General features: G+C 41.5%; 1 protein-coding gene across 3 annotated transcripts; it reads left to right on the top strand.

Annotated features, from left to right (window-relative positions):
• Nucleotides 1–42: 42 nt before the first annotated feature.
• Nucleotides 43–22,589, top strand: LOC785933 (orphan sodium- and chloride-dependent neurotransmitter transporter NTT5). 3 transcript variants are annotated; one of them, XM_024979257.2, is made up of 12 exons: nucleotides 43–1,300; nucleotides 16,014–16,412; nucleotides 16,832–16,989; nucleotides 17,164–17,287; nucleotides 17,462–17,637; nucleotides 17,841–17,951; nucleotides 18,118–18,359; nucleotides 19,721–19,907; nucleotides 20,297–20,498; nucleotides 20,616–20,775; nucleotides 21,863–22,025; nucleotides 22,261–22,589. In XM_024979257.2, exons 2-12 carry the CDS (start codon nucleotides 16,070–16,072, stop codon nucleotides 22,540–22,542), a joined length of 2,148 nt encoding a protein of 715 aa, XP_024835025.1. In that variant the 5' UTR covers nucleotides 43–1,300; nucleotides 16,014–16,069; the 3' UTR covers nucleotides 22,543–22,589. The 3 variants fall into 3 exon arrangements, with proteins under 3 accessions (XP_024835025.1, XP_024835026.1, XP_059733582.1); XM_059877599.1 differs by lacking the exon at nucleotides 43–1,300 and adding an exon at nucleotides 6,482–6,536; XM_024979258.2 differs by lacking the exon at nucleotides 21,863–22,025 and having other exon boundaries at nucleotides 22,261–22,372.
• Nucleotides 22,590–23,203: the final 614 nt, after the last annotated feature.

Raw genomic sequence — 23,203 nt, 5'->3', positions numbered from 1 at the left:
GATGTTCAGTCTTCCTCTCATGAGGCTTCCATTCTTTTGAGAGCCAAATGTCCAGCCCTGAGTTCCTGCCTTTCCTTGCCATGGTAAATTAAATGCTAGATTATTCGACTTGTTTTATCCAAGGATTGACCTTGAGCCAGAAGAAACCCAGGAAATGGTGACTTCAATAAAGATGTAAAGGATATTAATACACTTGCTGATGGGAAGTGGTAACCCTATCATTCGTCTAAAAATTAATTTTCAATAGATTCCAGGACTGTTGTGGACTGTGTATCTGTGAATTGACACACAACCAGCTTGGGGAACTACCAAATTGTATTGCTGAGCCCATCAGGGTCCCATATCTGTTTGGTAAGAGAGACATGGCAGGTTTTACCACAGAGCTATGTCAAATGAATTTGCCTAGTGGATGATAGGGCTTCCCTGGTGGCTCAGACAGTAAAGAATCTGACTGCAATGCAGGAGACTCGGTTTCGATCCCTAGGTCAGGAAGATCCCCTGGAGGAGGAAACGGCAACCCACTCCAGTATTCTTGCTTGGAGAATTCCATGGACAGAGTAGCCTGGACGGCTGCAGTCATGGGGTCGCAAGAGAGTGGGACACTACTGAATGACTAACACACTTGGCTCCTCTGTCCATGGGATTCTCCAGGCAAGAATACTGGAGTGGGTTGCCATTTCCTTCTCCAGCGGATTTTCCCGACCCAGGGATTGAACCCATGTCTCCTGCACTGTAAGCGGATTCTTTACCGCTGAGCCGCCGGGGAACCCCCACAGTGGATGATAACTGAGTATTTCAAAACTTGTGGGAGGGGTGACTCCATAACAGCTGAAGCACTTCTCAAGAGGAGGTGGGGTCAGTCCGTTAGGGACTGGGGATTGGAGGCTGTGGGTCGAGGTTTTGGAGACTTCCGAAGATCCAGGGAATGGGTTTCCCTTAAACGCTCAAGAGATCCCAGGACTTCAAATTGCTTAGGACTCACAGGGAGGTTGTCCCTGTGTAAGTTTCTGTGACAAAAGAAGAAAGAGCGGACATCCTCAACCACTGGAGCGTGGGACCCCTAGGTGAGTCTGGTGAATGGGAAGAGCAGAGATCCCAGATATATCCGGACCTCGGACGTTTCGAGCTCAAGCTTGAAGACTGCAGGGCTGGAAGGGATGTGAACCTCCGGGTCATCACCCATTGGCTCCGGTACCTTGTAGCCCCACCCTCCCACGCTCCTTCCTTCCTGCCGCACCTGCCCACCCCCCACCCCAATCCAAACGATCCGTCTGCTTCAAGTCCCGTTCTATTGAGTCGGGTAAGGTGGGAATCAGAGAGAGGAGGCAGTCACCGTCTCATGATCAAATAGTCTTGAGTTTTCAGCCTCCTCCTATCTGGGAAACCGGGAGCTCATCCTCCTCTGTACTTACACCCTGCTGCTCCAGTTCCAGTTTGGGGAATAGAACCTGTCGGTGCAGGGAGGATTGAAAAGTAGGGTTTTACCGGATAAACCAAAGGGAGAGGAATGAAGATCTTGGTGTTTTTCTGCCTCCCACTCTAAATCTTTCTCTCCTCACACCACCTGTTGAATGTCCGTTGACACCTAACGTCAAGGATGTTTAAATTGGGAGTATCTCACATTGCTGTAAAGGAAAGTGATTAGAGATAGGCAGACTGATTTCTACAGAGAGTGTTTCTCTACTCTGGGTTCATATTGTCTAAAATTGGGTTTCGTGCACAGTATATGTGATGAGCGGATTTTCTTTTGGATTGTTTTTGGGAATCCCTGTCCGTGTTAGACAAAATGGAGCCCTGTTACTTGGGGAGGGAACCTTACACGTCTTCACTTTTATGCCTCACAAGAGTGGTGTGAGATAAAGATATTGTCATTTTCAAGTTTAATCGGGAACCCTGCAATAAGAGAGGTTCACACAGGAAGTCAGGGGTAAAACCTGAGAAAGATTCTTGTCTTGTGGCCTCTGGCCATTTTATTTTGGAAAATTTCAAACACATATGAAAAAATAATGTAGTGAATTGCTTTGCACTTATCACCCATCTTCAATAATGACCAACTTGCGACAAATATGATTTTCTCTCTCTCCTTCCCCACTACATGCCTCTCCATTGAAAAGTGAAGTCGCTCAGTCATATCGGACTCTTAGCGACCCCATGGACTGCAGCCCACCAGGCTCCTCCGTCCGTGGGATTTTGCAGGCAAGAGTACTGGAGTGGGGTGCCATTGCCTTCTCCATCGGAGAGGACAGAGCCTAATTAGGGGGCCCAATTAGAGGTGTGGCCAGGCTGGACGTAGCCCACTAAGACGCCCCGGATGGAAAGGAAACGTGTCACAGAGTGCCCAGGGTCAGACACAGATCCATGAAGAGGCCCGAGCTAGTCTGGGACAGGACTGTCCTACAAAGCTGTCCCAGCTAGAGGTAACCTTGCATCGGAGGCGGGGCTGGACCCAGAGTGGTCCTAGCAGGGTAAGAGGCTGTGCCCAGAGTGACCCACAAGGGAAGCTCGGCTCAGAGATCGGGCCAGGGGGTTGGCTTGACGGAGCGGACAGGGGTCTCTGGAGTCGGGTTTGCTAATTGTGCCTGGGGGAAGGAGACAGTCTATTTTACCTTCCTTAAGCTGCAATACAATCTTCTGCATTTTCTCCGCGGCATGAAGAAAGGCAACCCGAAAGGACCCTGGAGGGTGGAGGGAGTCCTTGTAGTAAAGACCCTTCCCCAAGGCTGCCAGGCTCGACAGGCCTGGCTGACAAGCTCCCTCCATTATTTTGAAGCAAATCCCAAATTTATCATTTCACCTGTAGATGTCAGTATATTCTCTAAAAAATAAAAACACTTTTAAAAAACCTGAAAAACTATTATCACACCAAAACCAAATAACAGTAATCCTTTAATATCATTAAATATCCATTCAATATTTAAAATTTTCTGATTGTTTCATAATTTTTTTCTGGTAGCTTTATATTTTTTAACAGATTTATTGAGATATAAGATATATCAATAATTCTTACACCATACAATCCACTCATTTAAAATCTACAATTCAATGGCTTTTAATATATTCAGAGTTGTGTGTCTATCATTGCAGCTTTTGTACATTTTCATTACCCCCAAAATAAACCCCACACTCCTTAGCCAGCACTGTAACTGCCCCAGCTGGCAACCTCAGCCTTAGATGAACACTAATCTACTTTTTGTCCTGTAGATTTACCTATTCTATACATTTCATGTAAATGGAATCATGCGATGTATGTAATTCTTTGTGACTGGCTTCTTTCACATAGCATGTTTTCAAATCCACCCATATGTAGCATGTATCGTTACACATTTCTTTTTATTGATGAATGATAGTCCATTGTATGGATATAACACATTTTATTTATCCAATTATCAGTTGATGGGCATTTGGCTTGTTTCCACTTTGGGGCTATTATAATAATAATGCTATTATGAGCATTTATGTAAAAGTGGGTTTTTTTGGTTGGACATATGTTCTTATTTCTGTTGACATATTTAGGAGTGAAATTTCTAGATTATATGCTAACTCTGTGTGTAACTATTTGAGAGACTGTCTCATAACTTTTTAAAAAGTTGGTTTGAATCATTATCCAAATAAAATTTATATGTTGCAATCCATTACTATACCTTTTAAGCATCTTTTAATGTGTAGGCCTCCCTCCCTCTTTTTTCCCCCCTTGAAATGTATTTATTGATAAAACTGGGTTATTTGTCCTGTACAATTTCTGGCCATCTGGAATTTGCTGATTACCTCTTGTGATGTTATTTAATATATTCTTATGTTTCCTGTGTTTCGAGTAAATTGGTAATTAGGTGAAGAAGATTATTACTTCTAGGTTCAATATTCTGGCAAGAATACTTCATGATTGGTTTTATATATTTCAATTAGGAGGACAAAAAAAACCCCTCAAATGCCCAGATGGCTCTCCTTTTGTGGTGTTAGCAGCCATTGATGATCATTGTCTAGATTCGCCTTTCAATGAGAGATAAGATGTGGTATTCTATGTTTATTATTCCTTCTTTTTTTCTTAGTTGGAATAATCCTAGGAAGAGAACTTCATGTCAAACATTCATTACCCTGGCATACACTTTGTACAGGAAAAGCAAAATAAATTTTTATTCTTTTCCTTTATTTACCAGCTTGAAAAATGAGTTCATTGCCTAATATCCTCTGAATATGATCACTGAAATTTTTTATTTTAGTATCTCTCTGAACTCACTGATTTAAACTTATTTGATGTATTTCAGTCCATTGCAGTCATTCTTATTGATGCTCAAATCATCTCATCTTGGACCCATGGGAGTGTCTTCAAGTTGACTCCTGAGTCCTTTTGACAAGACCCGAGTATATATAATATTTCCTTGCTTTCTGGTACTGACTGAATGGTCAATGAAATTAACCTTGAAATTATCTTACATTTTATGGCCCAAATCTGAAATCAGTTATTTTTCCAAGAATACCTAATTTATTTTAATGAAAAATGCTATTTCAGCTCAGTTCAGTTTAGTTCAGTCACTTGGTCGCATCTAACTCTTTGTGACCCCATGAACCGCAGCACGCCAGGCCTCCCTGTCCATCACCAACTCCCAGAGTCCACCCAAACCCATGTCCATCGAGTCAGTGATGCCATCCAACCATTTCATCCTCTGTCGTCCCCTTCTCCTCCTGCCCTCAATCTTTCCCAGCATCAGGGTCTTTTCAAATGAGTCAGTTCTTCGTATCAGGTGACCAAAGTATTGGAGTTTCAGCTTCAGCATCAGTCCTTCCAATGAATATTCAGGACTGATTTCCTTTAGAATGGACTGGTTGGATCTCCATGCAGTCCAAGGGACTCTCAAGAGTCTTTTCCAACACCACAGTTCAAAAGCATCAATTCTTTGGCGCTCAGCTTTCTTTATAGTCCAACTCTCACATCCATACATGACTACTGGAAAAACTATAGCCTTGACTAGACGGACCTTTGTTGGCAAAGTAATGTCTCTGCTTTTTAATATGCTATCTAGGTTGGTCATAATTTTCCTTCCAAGGAGCAAGCGTCTTTTAATTTCATGGCTGCACTCAATATCTGCAGTGATTTTGGAGCCCAGAAAAATAAAGCCAGCCTCTGTTTCCCCATCTATTTACCATGATGTGATGGGACAAGAGGCCGTGATCTTAGTTTTCTGAATGTTGAGCTTTAAGCCAACTTTTTGACTCTCCTCTTTCACTTTCATCAAGAGGCTCTTTAGTTCTTCACTTTCTGCCATAAGGGTGGTGTCATCTGCATATCTGAGGTTATTGATATTTCTCCCTGCAACCTTGATTCCAGCTTGTGCTTCCTCTAGCACAGCATTTCTCATGATGTACTCTACATATAAGTTAAATAAGCAGAGTGACAGTATAGAGCCTTGATGTACTCTTTCTCCTATTTAGAGATTACAATTTTGTGCTTGCAGTGTTTGTTGTATTGCATTGATCATTGTTTGTAAGCCATTTTAATAGATACAGGTAAGAAATCCTTTTTTCCCTAAAAATATATAATAAATGCATACTTTTTTTTTTCAATTCAAATTTAGGACTATAGAGTTTTTACTTAGCCTCTTGGATCTTACTTTATATATTTTTTTCTCTATGTGGTTTTAGATTCTCTCTCTTTTTTAAAAATCTCTTTATTTGGCTGCAATAGGTCTCATTTGCAGCATATGGGATCTTTAGTTGCAGAATCTTTGGTTGAGGCACGTGAACCCCTAGTTGCAACATGTGGGATCTAGTTCCCCGATCAGGGACTGAATCCAGGCCCCCCACGCCACATTGGGAGCTTAGAGTCTTAGCCACTGGACCACCAGGGAAATCGCCAGTTGAGGCTCTTGATGTTTGTTTCTCAGTTAGAAGTTGGTTCCCACGTGCCCTCACCCTCATCATTTCCCCAAATTGTCTCTTATCAATTGTCTCTCATCAATTTCCCCATCCCCAGACCTACATGTGTGTTCCCACCTAGGGAGTAGGGCAGGTGGACCTAGACCTGGTGGGTCTAGAGTCTAGGTAGGAAATTGAGCCGAACGTCGTTTTAGGACTCTTTGTGGTAGGGTTTGTACCCATCTAAAATGGAAATGTTCACATGTTCTCTCACTGTGTTAGTGGTCCATGGGCAGCGAGACTAATCCCAGATGTACTCACTGATGGCTCTGTTGTTCCAGTCCCTGTCTTGAGAGGCTTCTGGGCCTGGAGAGAAGAAAATAGCATTTGGAGACAAACAAATCTGTGTTCATGTTATACCATATCCTTAGGTCATTCTCTGAGTCTCTCGGCAAGCTGCTTTTTCTTCTTGTTCTTAGCTTTCTTATGTGTCAAATGGAGATGGTGAAACAATCCCACAGATTTGTTGGGTAAACTTAGTGTCTAAGCATAAGGGAATTATCACAAAATTAAAGAGCTAATAGAGATGATAGTATGCTAAGATTATGTAATTTTCTCTAAATCTGTACATTTTTTTTCAGATTTTATACACAGATAACTTTAAGTTACTAGAATGTAAGCTCAAGGTAGGTGGGACTTTTGTTTGTTTACTGCTCTGTCTATAAGGCTTAGAACAGTGTCAGACATGTATTTTTAAGGACAAACGGGCAGTCAAATATTTGTTCAGTGAACAGATTAATCCCAGGAGTTGATGTTTAAGTAGGTAAAAGCAGCTGCCAGTCTAAAAGCCAGAATTTTCCACTTTAAATTTTATTTCTCCCTTAATTAAAAAAAAGAAACCTCTTTAACAACAGTCTGAAGTGATAAACTACAAATATGAAAAGATTTGTTTTTTCCCAAGTATTATATTCACCTTTATGTTGACTTTCTCTTCCTGTGTTCCAGATCCCTTAATTTCTCATTTTCATTCATTAAAAATCTGTTCTAAGGTCAATTTTAAAACTGCAATCTTATCTGATTCCAAGCTGGCTATACCCCGTGCATTCCATTTTTTCCCTTTTTTTTTTAATTGTGGAAGAATACACATAATATAAAATTTACCATCTCAACCATTTTTAAGTGTCCAGTTCAGTGGTTAAATACATTCATAATATTGCATAACCATCACCAACATCCATCTGCATAACTTCTTTCATCTTGTGAAACTGAAACTCTGCCCATTAAGCAGTAATTCCTTATTACTCCCTCCCTCTAACCCTAACAATTACCATTCTACAGCTGTCTGTCTCTATGATTTTGACTATTCTAAGTATCTCATACAAGTGGAAACATATAGTCTTTGTCTTTTTGTAGCTGGCTTAGCAATGAACATAACGTCCTCAATGTTCATCCATGCTGTAGTATATGTCACAATTTCCTTCCTTTTTTGAGGCTGAATAATATCCCATTACATGGATATACCACATTTTGTTTACCAATTTATCTGTCAGTGGACATTTGGATTTCTTCCACGTTTAGCTAATGTGAATAATACTGTTATAAATATAAACGTACAAAATTCTCAAGACCCTATTTTCAATTACTTTAGGTATATAGCCAGAAGTGGAATTGTTGGATCATGTGGCAATTTTATTTTTAATTTTTTGCAGAACCTTCATAATATTTTCCAGACAGTAGCTATATCATTTTACATTCCCACCAACAGGGCACAAGGACTCCAGTCATTCCACATCTTTGTCAGCACTTGTTATTTTCTGTTTTTTTTTTTTTTTTTTTTTAAGTAGCCATTCTCATGGATGTGATATAGTATCTTATTGTAGTTTTGATTTGTATTTCCCTCGGAGCTCAGTTGGTAAAGAATCCACCTCCTGTGCAGGAGTCCACCCTCAGTGCAGGAGACCCGGGTTTGATCCCTACATTGGGAAGATCCCCTGGAGAAGGAAATGGCAACCCACTTTAGTATTCTTGCCTAGGAAATCCCATGGGCAGAGGAGCCTTGCGCACTACAGTCCATGGGGTGGCAAGAGTTGCACATGACTTAGCGACGAAACCACCATTAGTGATGTTGAGCATCTTTCCATGTGCTTCTTGATCATTTATATATCTTCTTTGGCAGAATATTTATTCAAATCCTTTCACCATTTTTAAATGAATTTGTGGTGTTCTCTAGGTGGCTCTAGTGGTAAAAAACCTGCCTGCCAATGCAGGAGACATGGGTTCAATCCCAGGGTTGGGAAGATCCCCTGGAGGAGAGCATGACAACCCACTCCAGTATTCTTGCCTGGAGAATCCCATGGACACAGGAGTCTGGCAGGCTACATCCATTGGGTTGCACAGAGTCAGACACAACTGAAGCGACTTAGCATACACACTGTATATTCTGGATATTGATCCCTTGTCAGACATATGGTTTTGAAAATATTTATTGTGTGGGTTACCTTTTTACTTTATTGGTATTATTTTTTATACACAAAAATTTTTTATGGAGTCCAGTTTATCTACATATAGTTTTATTGCCTGTGCCTTTGGTATCATATCCAAGAAATCAAATCCAGTATCGTGTAAGTTTTGCCCTATGTTTTTTCCTAGTAGTTTTATAATTTCAGATTTTACATTTAGATCTTTGATCCATTTTGAGTTAGTTTTTATATAGGGTGTTAGGTAAAGGTCCAACTTCATTCTTTTGCATGTGGATATCCAGTTTTTCCAGCGCAAATTATTGAAAATACCCCGTTCTTCTCCCATTGAATGATCTTAGCACCCTTGTCAAAAATCAATTTACTGTATATGTAAGGGTTTTATTTCTGGGTTCTTCATTCTAATCCACTGGTCTATATGTCTATCTTTATGTCAGTACCACACTGTTTTGATCATTGCAGCTTTGTAGTAAAGTTTGAAATCAGGAAGTATGAGTCCTCCAGCTTTATTCTTCTTTTTCAAGATTGTTTTGGCTATTCAGGATCCCTTGAGAGTCCATATGAATTTTAGGATGAATTTTTCTATTTTTATAAAAAAATTTCCTCAAAATTTTAAAGTAAAACTACCATATGATTGAGTGTGCAATAGCATTGTGTCTGAAAATTGTACATAATTTTAAAATATTTTATTGCTAAAAGAATGTTAACCATCATCTTACAGTGCAGGGTTGCCACAAACCTTCAGTTAGAAAAAAATGCAATACCTGCAAAGTGCAATAAAGTGAAACACAATTTTAAAAAAAGAGGTGAAATATCTATACACTGAAATCTATAAAACACTGATGAAAGAAACTGAATAAGATGAAAATAAATGGAAATGTGTCCTGTGTTCATGTATTGAAAGAATTAATATTGTCAAAATGTCCATACTACCCAAAGTAATTTACAGATTAAATGCAATCCCTATCAAAATTCCAGTGATGGTTTTTCATAGAAATAGGAAAAACAATCTTAAAATTTGTACAGAATTGTAAAGGATCTCAAATAGCTACAGCAATCTTGAGCAAGAAGAACAAAGCTGGGGGGCATCACATTTCCTAATGTCAAATTATATTGCAAAGCTATTGTAAATCAAAACAATATTGTACTGGCATAAAGACGGACACCTAGGCCAATGGAACAGAATAGAGAGCCTGGATATAAGGCCACACATATTCAGTCAACTAATCTTAAACAAGTGAAGCGAAAGTTGTTCAGTCATGTCCGACTCTTTGTGACCCCATGGACTATACAGTCCATGGACTTCTCCAGGCCAGAATACTGGAGTGGGTAGCTGTTCCCTTCTCCAGGGGATCTTCCCAACCCAGGGATTGAAGCCAGGTATACCGCATTGCAGGCGGATTCTTGACCAGCTGAGCCACCAGGGAAGCCCGAGAATACTGGAATGGGTAGAGTATCCCTTCTCCAAGGGATCTTCCCATCCTAGGAATTGAACCAGGTTCTCCCTTATTGCAGGCGGATCCTTTACCAGCTGAGCTACCAGGGAATCCCCAATCTTAAACAAAGGATCCCAGAATACACAGTGGGAAAAGGATATTCTGTTCAATAAATGGTTCTGGAAAAACTGGATTCTCACGTGCAAAAGAAAGAAATAAGACCCTTATCTAACCCCATACAAAACAATTCTGTGTTGTTTGAAGACCAGAGGCCATAAAACTCCTAGAACTAATGATTTGGAGGGAGGGAGTTATGATACCAAAAACACAGGACAAAAGCAAGAACAACTGCATTAAATTTAAAAGTTTCTCCTCAGCAAATGAAACAAAAAAATACAAAGGCATCCTATGAAATGGGAGAAAATATTTGCAAACCATGTATCCATAAGGTATTAACATTCAAAATATACTAAGGAACTCATACAACTTTGGCAAAAAAAAAATCCAACTTCAAAAATAAACATTTTTTCCAAGAAGACATAGAAATGGCCGCCGATAGTTTTATGAAAAGGTGCTCAAAATCACTAATCAGGGAAATGCGAGTCAAAAGTACAATGAGATATCACCTTACGTCTGTTAATGTGGCTATTATCAAAAAGTCGCAAGATAACAAGTGTTGGCAAGGATGTGGAGAAAAAGGAACCCTTATACCCTGTTGGTAGAAATGTAACTTGGAACAGCCACTATGGAAAACAGGATGACAGTTCCTCAAAAAATTAAGAATAGAGCTACCATATGATCCAGCGATCCCAATTCTGGGTATACATTGAAAGGAAATGAAATCAGAATGTTGAAGAGATATCGGCACTCTCACATTCATTGCAGCGTTCACCTCAACAGCCAGGAAATGGAAACAACCAAGTGTCCACAGTGGTTTAGTGGGGTAAAGAAAATGTATTAATAGCACACACATGTACACACACATACGTGTGCACCCTGGAATATTATTGACCTTAAGGAAACTACCATTTGTGACCACGCGAACCTCATGGACATTGTGCTGTGTGCTGTGCTCAATCTTATCTGACTCTTTTGCAACCTTACGGTACTATAGCCTACCAGGCTCCTCTGTCCATGGATTTTCCAGGCAAGAATACTGGAGTATTTGCCATTTCCTTCTGCAGGGGATCTCCTCAACCCAGGGATTGCACCTGCGTCTCCTGAGTCTTCTGTATTGGCAGGCAGATTCTTTACCGCTGACCCACGGGGGAAGCCCTCATGAACATTAACCAAGTGAAATAAGCCAGGCACAGAGAGATAAATACTGCATGATCTCACTTATATGTGGAATCTGAAAAAGTCTAACTCACACAAAGAGAAGAAGAGTGATTACAGGGGCAGAGGGAAGGAGGAAAAGAAGTTGTTGGTCAAAGAGAACAAACTTTCAATTATAAAATGAGTAAGTTCTCCATGTACAGCACGATGACTTTACAGTTAATGATGTATTGTAAATCTGAAATTTACTAAGAAAGTAGATCTTAAGTATTCTTACCACACTCACAAAATTAATGGTGTGAGGTGAGAGACATTAATTAACTTCATTGTAGTAATCATTTCACAATGTACACATATATCAAAACATCACATGTATACCATAAATATACATAATTTAAAGATATATATATACATGTATTTACATATGTATATATTTATTTGGCTACACTGGGTCTTAGCTGCAGCACAGGGGATCTTTAGTTGCGGCATGTGGGTTCTAGTTCCCTGACCAAAGATTGAACCTGGACCCACCGCACTGGGAGCATGAAGTTTAGCCACTGGACCACCAGAGAAGCCCCTACAATTTTTACTTGTCAATCATACCTCCTTAAAGCTGGAAAAATAATAAAAAATTTTAAAATAAGTCTGTGTAATAATTCCATCATCTGGGTCATCTCAGGGTTGACATCTATTGTCTTTTCCCTTGGGAAATGGTCAGATTTGTGCGTGTGTGTGTGTGTGTGTGTGTGTGTGTAAGTGCTGAGTTATGTTGGATTGTATCCTGGAAAATTTGAATATTATGTCTTGAGACTCAAGATCCTGTTAATATCCTCTGGAGAATGTTGAATTTGTTTGCTTATTTTGTTTTAACAGACCATCAACCTGGTTGAGTTCAGATGGAAAATTTTGTCATATCTTCTATGGGTGTGGTTAGTGTTAGTTCAATTTTCACAGCCTTTGTGATGCTATTTGGGTTAGCATGTGCCACCCCAGGGTTAGTCTGTGGCTTGGGAAGTTGTTTCTACACTGTTCGGTTTTCAAAGCCTTGCTGTACTTCTTTGCATTCGTTCCATACTTGTGTAGTTCAGAGGTGAGCCTCCAGGTTGTGAAGGGGAAATTGGTATTTCCTCCATCCTATTTGGGGGGAGGAGTAGGCATAGGAGCTCCTTTTCCTGGTCCTTGAGAAATAGGAGATTTCTCCTGGAGTTTTTTTTATTTAGTGCTTGTTGTACAGTTCTATGATTTGGCTTATTCTTGGACCGGAGACAAAGGAGGGAAAAAATGTGTGACACTCATTCTCTCCATTATAAGTCATTGTTCAAGTTAAATACCCATTCTGACTGCTGCTATTTACTTTTCAAAGTCCTCAGGTAGTTGCTTTTTATATTCTATCCAGAGATTTTAGCTAATTAGTGAGGATTGGTTATATATCGTTAGCTTACTCCACCTTGGCCAGTAACAGACGGTGTCTCTTCATTATTTTTGACACTTTATTCCTCTATATAAATTGTAGAGACTTCCCTGGTGGCCTGGTGGTTAAGATTGTACTTCCAATGCAGGGGATGTGAGTTTGATCCCTGGTCAGGGAACTAAGATCCCATATGCCGCCTGGCACAGCCAAATAAATATAGAGTAAAATCTTTGCTAGCTTTCGTGGAAAAAAAAAAGAAAGTTTATATTTTGATTGGAATTGCATTGAATCTATAAATTTGGGGGAGAAATTCCATGCTGAGTATTTATGCCCATGAACATAGAATATTTCTGCTTTTATTTAAGACGTTTAATGTTGTTTATATTTACTTCTTGATGTCATAAAGTTTTTGTTGCTACTGTGCTATCTTTCTTTTTAAAATCCACTTTCTGTTTATTGTTTTGTATAGAAATCCAGCTTTTTCCCCAAACGTTTATTTTTAGATAAACTTTTATTGAAGTATCACATATTAAGGCATGTGCAAATCATAATTATGGCTAGATAAATTGTCACAACGTGAACATGCTATCCTGACTTCTGATACCATAAATTTGTTTTGCCTGTTCTTATAAATAGAATTATATAGTATGTACTCTTCTGGGCCTGGCTTCCTTCATTCAAAAGATTTTTGAGATTCATCCAGATTGTTGCACATACCTGTAATTAACTCTTTACTGTTGTCTCCTCCTTATATGAATATACTCTCACTTATTAATTCTACTGTTGAAAGATATTTGAGCTGTTCTCAGGTTTTGGCCGGAGAAGGCAATGGCACCCCACTCCAGTACTCTTGCCTGGAAAATCCCATGGATGGAGGAGCCTGGTAGGCTGCAGTCCATGGGGTCGCTAGGAGTGGGACATGACTGAGCGACTTCACTTTCACTTTTCACTTTCATGCATTGGAGAAGGAAATAGCAACGCACTCCAGTGTTCTTGCCTGGAGAATCCCAGGGATGGGGGAGCCTGGTGGGCTGCCGTCTATGGGGTCGCACAGAGTCGGACACGACTGAAGCGACTTAGCAGCAGCAGGTTTGGCAGTTATGAATATTGCAGCTATGAGCATTCTTGGATGTGGTTTTTGGCGCACTTACGTACACATTTCTGTTAGATAATCACTTTGAAAAGGGTGATAACGTATGAGAATATTTAAAGTATGTGGGTACATTCAACTAGTTTTCTGAAGTGGCTGTAGCGATCTGTGTTCCTACCAGCAGTGTATATGAGTTCCAGAAGTTTCTACACATGCCATTATTTGGTTTAATCAGTCTTTTTCATGTTTGCTTGTCTAGTGGATATATAGTGGTATCTTATTGTGGTGTCCTTCAAAATATTTTATTGTGAAAAAATTCTTAAGCATACAGAAATGTTCAAAGATTTATACAGTGACCATCCATATACCCATCAACCTAGATTCTACAGTTAACATATTACCTTACTTGATTTATCACATATACACCCATCTGTTCTCATTTATGGTTTTAAATTACATTTTCTTATTGATGAATGAAGTTGAGCATTGAGTATCTTTTCCTCTTTCTTGGCCATTTGTATATCTTCTTTGATAATATGCCTGTTTGAGCTTTCTGTTTCCTTCCCTCCACTTTTTCCCTCCCTGCCTTTTGTTATTTATTTGTGGGTGTTTTTCTAAAAATAAATTTTAGAGGAAAAACATGCCCTTTTTGATTATGTATTTTGTTGCTGTAACAATAACTACAAACTTAGTGGCTTAACACAACATGAATGTATTATCTTACAGTTCTGCAGGTCAGAAATCTGAAATCAGTTTCACTGAACTAAAAGCAAGTTGTCAGCAGGCCTGTGTTCTTTACATAGGACCTAAGCTTTGCCATTTCCTAGCCTTTTCCACATACTAGGATTCATCTACATTCCTTGAATCATGACTCCTTTCTACATATTCAAAGGATATCACTCCAATTTCTGCTTCTGCTATCCTATTTCCTTTTGTGATTTGGAACCTGCTATCTCCTTCTTTCCCTTACAAGGACCCAGTAATTACATTGTGTCCATCATGAGTAAGTGGAGTGAAGTTGCTCAGTCATGTCCGACTCATTGCAACCCCGTGGACTGTAGCCCGCCAGGCTCCTCTGTCCATGGGATTCTCCAAGCAAGAATACTGGAGTGGGTTGCCATTTCCTTCTCCAGGAATTGCCATTTCTCTTACCTATGTGTCTATCATAGATAATCCCAAATAATCTCCCCGTTTCAAGATCCATAATTTAATCACATAGAAATGTGAGGTAACATATTGGCAGGTTCCAGGCATTAGGATGTGGATATCCTGGAAGAGGGCATGATTCTGTCCATCATGTACGTTGCAGATATCTTCTGTGACTTGTCTGTGTTTACTCAATTAATGGTAACTTTTGATTGAAAGACACTTCTATTTTTAATTTTGTCCAATATGTCAAACTTTTCCTTTATGACTAGTGCTTTTTGTGCACTACTGTCTAAGAAATCTGTGCCTACCCTCAAGTCATACAGGTATTCTCCTGGGGTTTTCATCTTAAATCTTGTTGTTTTACCTTTTATATAACTACAGTCTGCTGTGAATATATTTTTTTTTAATGTGTGAAGTTGAGGAGGCCGAGGTTCATTTATTGCTGTATAGATATCCAATTGCACAAGCAACTAGTCATTTATTGAAAGCAGTGTCCTTTCTCTACAGCTTTGCAGTGCCATCTTTGTTGTAAATCAGGTGTCTGTATATGTGTGAGTGTGTTTCTGAGCTCTCCCACTGGTATCCAGAGAATTTTCTGTGATAATGGAAATTATTATATCTGTCCTTCTAATATGGTATCCATGTGTCTACTAAGCATTTGATATGTGGCAGTATGATTGAGGAACTAAATTGTTAATGTTACTTAGTTTTAATTTAGATAGTCCCTGGCTAGTAGTTATCACACTGGACAGCGTAGCATATTACTCCATTGATTTATTTGTGCCGTAGATCCTTCTATCAATACCATACTCTTTTAATGACTATATCTTTATAGTTAGTCTTTCCATTTTTTCTTCTCCATCAAGATTGTGTTAACCAGTTTAGGCTTTTCATATACACTTTAGAATTCGCTTGTTGATTTTCTCAAAGACCCTGATGTGATTTTAATAAGAACTGTATTGAATCTATAGATCAAATTGGGCAACATGGATGTTGTTAGACTACTGAGACTTCCAATTCATGAGCATGTTAGGGCTTCTTTATTCTCTCAACAACATTTTATAGTTTGTGTGTGTGTGTGTAAAGGTCTTGCTTATTTTTCGTTATAAAATTATTCCTCATAAAATTATTTTAAGCCTTTTGGTATTGTAGATGGTATTGTTTTAAGTTATTATTTCCTAGAGATCTTTTCTAGAGTGGAGACTCCATATTCTTACCACATAAGGATAAGAAGGTTGGGGAGGCCTCAGGGGTTTTTTGCAGGATTAATCTCATCTTCCCTTTAGCTCATAAACCTAAAGTCTGCAGTTCTTAATGTCCTTAAGGTCAACGAGGAAGAAGGCCCCATCCCTGCAGAAGCAGGAATTAGAGTTCACCCAGGATGACAACTGTTAATGAAGACACGGAGTCTCAGGAAGAGAAATCTCAGCTGTCTGTACCTTCAACTTCCATATCCCTCACTGCTACTACCTCAGCTTACCAGTTAGTGTCCGAGATACCTACTGAGGAGAGCCAGAAGTTTGACCTGTCAGCACATGTTTGGTCTGATGAAGATAATGAAGACATACTGGAGACCCCAAACAAAGATGGGCCAAAGTATGAAGCTCCCCATGAACGGCCAATCTGGGCCAATAAAACTGAGTATCTCCTGGCCCAGGTGGGCTTCTCTGTGGGGCTGAGCACCATCTGGCGCTTTCCTTATCTGTGTTTTCACAATGGAGGTGGTAAGCCTGGGGACCAGAAATCATGGACCCACAAGGGGGTGAGGAGCCAGAGACCTGTCCTGGCTACTCTGGGATCCCTGAGATATGTAGGGGCTGAAGATTTGGGAAACTGACCTAGGCAGGGGCCAGGTACCTGAACCCCTGGAACCTTGGGAGGGTGGGAGCAGGATATCTGAATACTTAGTTTCATAAGAACGGTGAAGCTAGAGGCCTGGGTCAAGGCGAGAGAGACTAGGTATCTTGGTCTTCCAGGAATTGGGGTCTAGACACCTGGGACTGTGAGGGATGTGGAAGCAGTTGACCCTTGATGCCTGTGGCCCTGAGGGAGGTCACTGGTGGGGAACATGTCTTCCTGGACCTATGAAGAAGTCCAGGCCAGATGGCTGGTTCTGAGAGCTCCTCCTTGAATCCCTGCACAGGCAGTTTTCTCATCATCTACATCCTGATGATGTTTTTGGTTGGGATTCCTCTCCTCTTCCTGGAGATGGCAGCTGGTCAGAGGATGCGTCAGGGCAGCATTGGTGTGTGGAAGGTCATCAGCCCCTGGATTGGTGGTGTAGGGTATACAAGCTTCATGGTGAGGAGCCCTGGGCTGCCGAGGCCTACCCTTGACACCCCATCCCCATCCTAACCCTCATCCTGGAATGGGTCCCATGACTTCGCTTCCAAGGGTGAAGTCTGTTCGGTTCCCCAGCTCTCCCTCCGGCTAGCCTACCTTTTTCTCATCTCCAGAACTCTTCATGGTCCCTAGGTGTGCATCATCGTGGGCTTGTACTACAGTGTGCTCATGGCATGGAATCTCTTCTATTTGGTTCAGTCTTTCCAGTCTCCACTACCTTGGTTATTGTGCCCCCTATCAAAGAATTCCAGTATTGGTGAGAAGTGAGGGAAGAAAAGGGTAAATGGGAGGGCTGAGAGGACAGAGGAATGAAGTAGGAAAAGGATCCTTGGGAGAATACGATGAAATGGGACTGGAAGGAGTGGGTGGATGTGAAGAAGGGGGAGGCACACCTGGCCTTGCAGTTTCCTCCATGGCCAGTTCACCTCAGATTCTGAATGCGCACGGACCAGCCCCACCACATACTTCTGGTACCGGAAGGTATTGAAGGCCACAGATGAAATTGAGATAGATGGGAAACCAGTCATGCATTTGAGTGCCTCTGTCCTTGTGATCTGGTTAATCATCTGCATCTCCATGATCAAAGGGCCAAAGTCCACTGGGAAGGTGAGCTACCCTCTGACTTACTAATACGGTGGACTTCCTTCTATCTGAGATCCCCTAATATTCTCCTAACTTGATGCCTATACATCTCCAACTTCTCATTCCCTCTAATCTGACCTCCCTCTGATTCCCAATAGCCTTTGATCTTACTCTACAGACTTCTGCCTCTGCTGAACTTTTCTTTGTGAATCATACTTCCTACTCAGATGCTGTATATCTCAGTACTCCTTCCCTACATCATCCTTTTCTCTCTTCTTATCCGGAGTCTCACGATGAAAGGCGCATATTTTGGCCTCAAGAATTTGTTGGCTGCCAAGGTAAGGCATCACCCACTCTTTAAGTCTCTTATCCAAATAGTAGGGTTAATAGTCTGATAGAAACCCTCCTAGCTCCCTCTTTCACTCCCTTCTCATCTTCTGTTTCCATCATGGCTTGTCTCTCCCCTCTATGTATCCCCATTTACATGGTACTTTTCCTTCCCAGGTACCAGCCCTGTACTCTGTGGAAGTGTGGCGCCGAACAGGAAACCAGCTCTTTTTGTCCTTGGGCCCCGGCTTTGGCAGCTTCACAGCAATCAGCTCGTATATCCCTCGGTCCAATAACTGTGTCATTGATGCCTATGCTGTGGCTTTTCTCAACTTGCTTGTTTCACTGACTACCACAGTGTTTGTATTTGCTGTAATGGGCCACTTGGCCACAAAAAACAACGAAAAATGTTACTTGATGTGAGCCCAATCTTTCATATGGAGATCATCACAAAAACCAGTCTTAGAAATAGCCCACACAACTCCAGTCTAGGCTCCCATCACTCAAGGAAGTTGGCTGTCAATATGGGGTCCTCCAATTGGAGCATCCTAAACCTTAGAAACACCTGAATCCTACCACCTCTGTCTCTTTCAGAGATGCTTTTCTAAACTAGGAAATTCCCAAAGTTGGAAGTTTTCAAAAGTGTGTTCACCCCATTCTTAACTGGAGGCTGCCATGGACAAATTAGAGGATACTTTCAGCTGAACCATTAGACAAAAAAAGGTCCTGCTGCACCAGGGTCCCCATAGCCTGTTTTTTATAGCCATAGTCCCCATTTTCTTCTCCTATAATGTTCATTCCAAAAATGCTCGTCAGACGTTTATAAAAACATCTCCTATCTACCAGCCCCTGTGTTGAGCTCTGTCAGCACAGACAATGGTAAACTAGACTACCATCCCTGACTTCAAGAAAATGAGGAAGCAAATAGTAAACAGATAATCACAAACTAGATGAGGACTAGTGGTAGGGATGATGAATGGACACAGAGGAGGGAGCTACTAACTGGGAGAAGTCAGAGAAGGTTTCCTGGTAGAGGCAATCCTGAGCTGAGTTTGTTTCCTGACAAGTAATCACTGGGAGTGTTCTTTCAAGTGTTTCGAATTCACAGACCCGTTTATAAAAACATGCTATTTTTTAAAAAATTGGCCTATACCGTACTACTTTTCTGCAGTTTGTTGCTTTGCCCTCATAAGAGATCATGAACAGATTTCCATGGGAGTAAATAGTACAGTGAGCTGAGTCAGGATTTGGAGGAATTTGCCAAGTGGAGAATGTTTAGGGGGTAGAATTGGGGTACACTAAGTGCGGATAGAATAGGATAGTTCTAAGCAGAGAGAACATCAGGGACCAAGACACTAAGACAATCGAGAGAGCATGGCAAGTTGAAAAAGGCTTAGTAATTGAGGACAGCTGAAGTACAGAAGGTTGAGAGAGTTGTGAGTAAAGAAGTTGAAGAGGCCAGCAGGTCAAGAAAGCTGGGAAGCCATAACATTATCCTGAGATTGTCCAGTAGGAGGTAAAAATCTGAAAACCCTCAATGGTACTGTAGGAAAGACCCCTCCAAGAGTCTGCCTCAGTCAGAAATTCTCTGGCCTCACACAAACATTTCTGTGATTATGAAAATAGGTGTCATGCAGGATCCTGGATACCTAGGATTCAGTGCAGGCCCTACTTTAATCAAATCAAAAACTTTAGTAATTTCCCTCTTCATCTAGAGGCTGAGGGAGGAGGTTATCATCAAAGGCCAAATGGTTCTATATAATTCTACTCCTGTCCCCAGGAATGCTGAAAAAGTGATGGACCTGGTCACTGCCCAGGTCCTGCCGCCTGAGGCCCACCCTCCAGACAGTCTGTACCATGATCCGAGCGCCATCTACCCCAAGTGGCTCAACAACCTCCCTGAACACATCAAAAGCAGAATCCTACCCAATTTGACCGATTGCGACTTATCTAAGGAATTGAATAAGGTAGGTAGGGGGTTGGGGATAGGGCTGTAGAGTTCCCCTTAAAGCCCCCAGAGCACCAGAAACTTCCACATTGCTTAGATGTCTGTAGAATTCGGAAAGGCAATTCTCAGAAGCATCTTGGACAACCAAGACCAAGATTCATAGTATCCTTTTGTGATAAGGCAGTTGTAGCCTTTGTAGCACAAAGCACTAGAATTCATATAAGCTTCTTTACCCCAACCCCAAAGAGTTGCTAGACCAGGAGGAAATCTTCATGCCTCAAGGCCAAATGAGTATAATAATAGCCATGAACAGGGCTACAGATAGTTTTCTAGGGGAGAGGATGGAAACAGAGTTAGGGCTCCCCAGACTGAGCTCAGAGCCCTCACCGTTCTTTCCTTCATTCACAGGTTATGATCGGTCCAGGTGTGGTCATTGTGACGTTTAGTGACATCGTCTCTTTGTTTTCTGGACCCACCTTCTGGTCCATCGTTACCTTCCTGTTGCTGGTGAACCTGGGGCTGAGCACTGTGATAGGAATCATACAAGGCATCATCACTCCTCTCCAGGATACCTTCTCTTCCCTCAGGGAGCATTCAAAGCTGCTCACAGGTACTCGGACCTATGACTCTACTCCCACCTATGGCCATCATTTACTGTAACCCCAATGGGACTTACACAGCACAAGTTCGGTACTGATCTTGATTTATATCTGATGTTTCTCTCCAGTGGGTGTCTGTGTGCCTATGTTCCTGGGCAGCCTCCTTTTTGTGAGGCCCTCCGGCAGCTACTATGTGAACCTGCTGGATGACTACTGGGTATCTCTGCCCCTTTTCTTCATCGTCATCTTGGAGACCATCGCCATGGCCTGGATCTATGGGGCCAGGAGGTGATGTCCCAATCCTAGGATTTCCTGCCACACAACTAAGAGTCCCTTTTGCTCTCACTGCCAGGCTCTTATCACAGGGCATATGGAGAGATCCCAAGAGGGTGGGAAAAAAGAAGAGCATGCTGGTTCCAGGGGAATATCAATATAAAGAGGGAAAGTGGCGAGCAGTCTAGATCAAGTCCTAGGGGCTCCTGAGCTCTTCTTTCAACCAGGGTAGTGTGGACATCTGAAATGTGTAATCCCTTGCTTCTGAAAGCTTGCTCTGTGGATCAGTGGCATTGGCAGCACCTGGAAGCTTATCAGAGATGCAGACCCTCGGGCTCCACCCCAGACCTTTGGATCTGTATCTGTGTTTTAACAGGAACCCCAAGTGATTCATATGCACACTACCATTTGAGAGGCCCCGTGTAATCCAAGGGTGGCCATGTTTATAGGTGACAGTGACTCTTGGCATCAGTTTGTTCATTCATGCAACCAGTCACTCTCAAATATTTCTTAGAGCCTCCTATGTGCCAGGCAGGCCTTGTGGTGAGTACTGGGGGATACTGAGATAAATTAAATTTAGTTTCTGCTCTCAGAGTCCAAGGAGAAAGACATATCCTTGAGCAGGATGGAGGCAACTGAGGGCACTCTAGAAACACAGATTTTTATCTAAAGAAGATCGAAGAGTCAGTCAAGGAGAGGATGCATGAATAGAATATAGAAAGATGAAGGAGAAGTTTGTCAAGGGAGAGAAAGAGAGAAGGGTGTTCTAAGCAGAAGGAACCTGAATTGTATGTATTGGGATTAAGAAGGTTCACCAAAGAAAGCTGGATGTGTGGGCTTAAAGAACCTACTTTCAGAAAGTTGGGCTTTTATCCTGAAGGGTGATGGAGCAGAGAGATTTAAAAGAAAAACCCTGGGATGGGACAGAAACCAGACTGAAAGTGGATGAATTAGTGGCAAGAAGGCTGGTTGTGGAGGTGTGAACAGAAAGGTTTAAGAAATGTTAAGGGTTTTCTCCCAGGTTAGGTTTGGACTGACCCCCACACCAAGGCTGGGTAAGGCTTGAATGGGCCTCCCAAAGTCTTGTGACCCTTCCTCCCAGGTTCCTTACAGACCTGAGTATCATGATGGGCCACCCCATCTCCCCCATCTATCGTTGGCTGTGGTGTTTTCTGTCTCCATTTGTGCTGCTAGTCCTGTTTTTAAGCACCCTGATTCACCTGTCTGTGAAGGAGATCACCTACTTGGCCTGGGACTCAAGAATTGTGAGCCTCCCTCCCCAGACCCCCCTAAGGAGTGGACATGAGACTTTTCAGTCCACTTTTTTTCCTCCCCACTCCCACTCCTAAATCCACTCTTACAACTAGGACACACTCATCTGATTCCCTGGGGATTCATTTATTTAGTCTGTGGCCTTGGTTTGTCTCCTATCCCTACCCTCTTCAGCCTTCCACTTCAGAGAACCTGGGCATTCTAAACCTTCTTCCCTTTTCTCCATAGTCACATGAGGTGACCCGAATTTATCCATCATGGGCTAAAGCCTTGCTTATATTCCTCGTCGTCATCACCGTCCTGCCTGTCCCTGTCTACTTCTTCTACACCGTCATCATTCGGGTGGCTTCTCCTGTCTCCATGAGCCACAATACGGCCATAATAACCTTCCAACCTGAAGCTAAGGGGGACTCACCGAAGGTTGGTCCACGGCTTCAGGTGAGGCAAAAAAGACAAAAGATTATTAAAATGGATAAACCAAAAACAGAGGGAAAACTTTCTTTCCTGTGAATAATTCCTATTGGAAATAAAGACTTGGTTCATTTGGCACAACATCACTCCTGTATCAAGGTGGAACTCTCTGGTTGGCAACTTGTATTAGAAGAGGCAAATGCAGAAACTGCTAATGTAACTGGACCCAAATACTAGTTTTCCTGGACTGGCAGAGTTTTTCTGGCCTGATAGGGATTAACATTAGCAGTCATTCCCTGTGTTTCCCATACTTTCCCTCACCAGACCTATAACAATGGTGTTCTTGACTTCTGGTATTTGGTTAATGGTAAATGCTGATACTACTTCTCTTAGGCTACTTTCCTCTTGGAATTGGTGTATAAGGTCTGGTCCCTATGAAATCAGGGCAAAAATAATCCTGGTAAATTAATCAGTTCAGTGAAACTTTACTTTTGTCATAAAGAAAATCCCAGTTTCCAGTATTGCCTCCCATTGATTGTTAAATTCAAATGCTAGAACCCCAGGTTCTCTCTTCCTGGTTCTTCCTATAAGTACATTAGGCTAAATAGAGTAGAGTCACTGATTATGGCAAAGTAGTTAACTGTCTGCTAATTGGTGACCTTGTCAATATCTTTTAAATACCAAGGGGCTTAAAACTTCACAACATTGTATTTTCTACTAAGGTGGTCTGGGAGTTTGGAAGAAGGATATTTGGCAGGGA

The sequence above is a fragment of the Bos taurus genome, chromosome 18 (genome assembly GCF_002263795.3).
Source record: "Bos taurus isolate L1 Dominette 01449 registration number 42190680 breed Hereford chromosome 18, ARS-UCD2.0, whole genome shotgun sequence".
In the NCBI taxonomy this organism is placed as follows: Eukaryota; Metazoa; Chordata; class Mammalia; order Artiodactyla; family Bovidae; genus Bos; species Bos taurus.
Note: the sequence above shows the minus strand (reverse complement) of the source record. Positions and strands in the feature narration are given on the sequence as shown.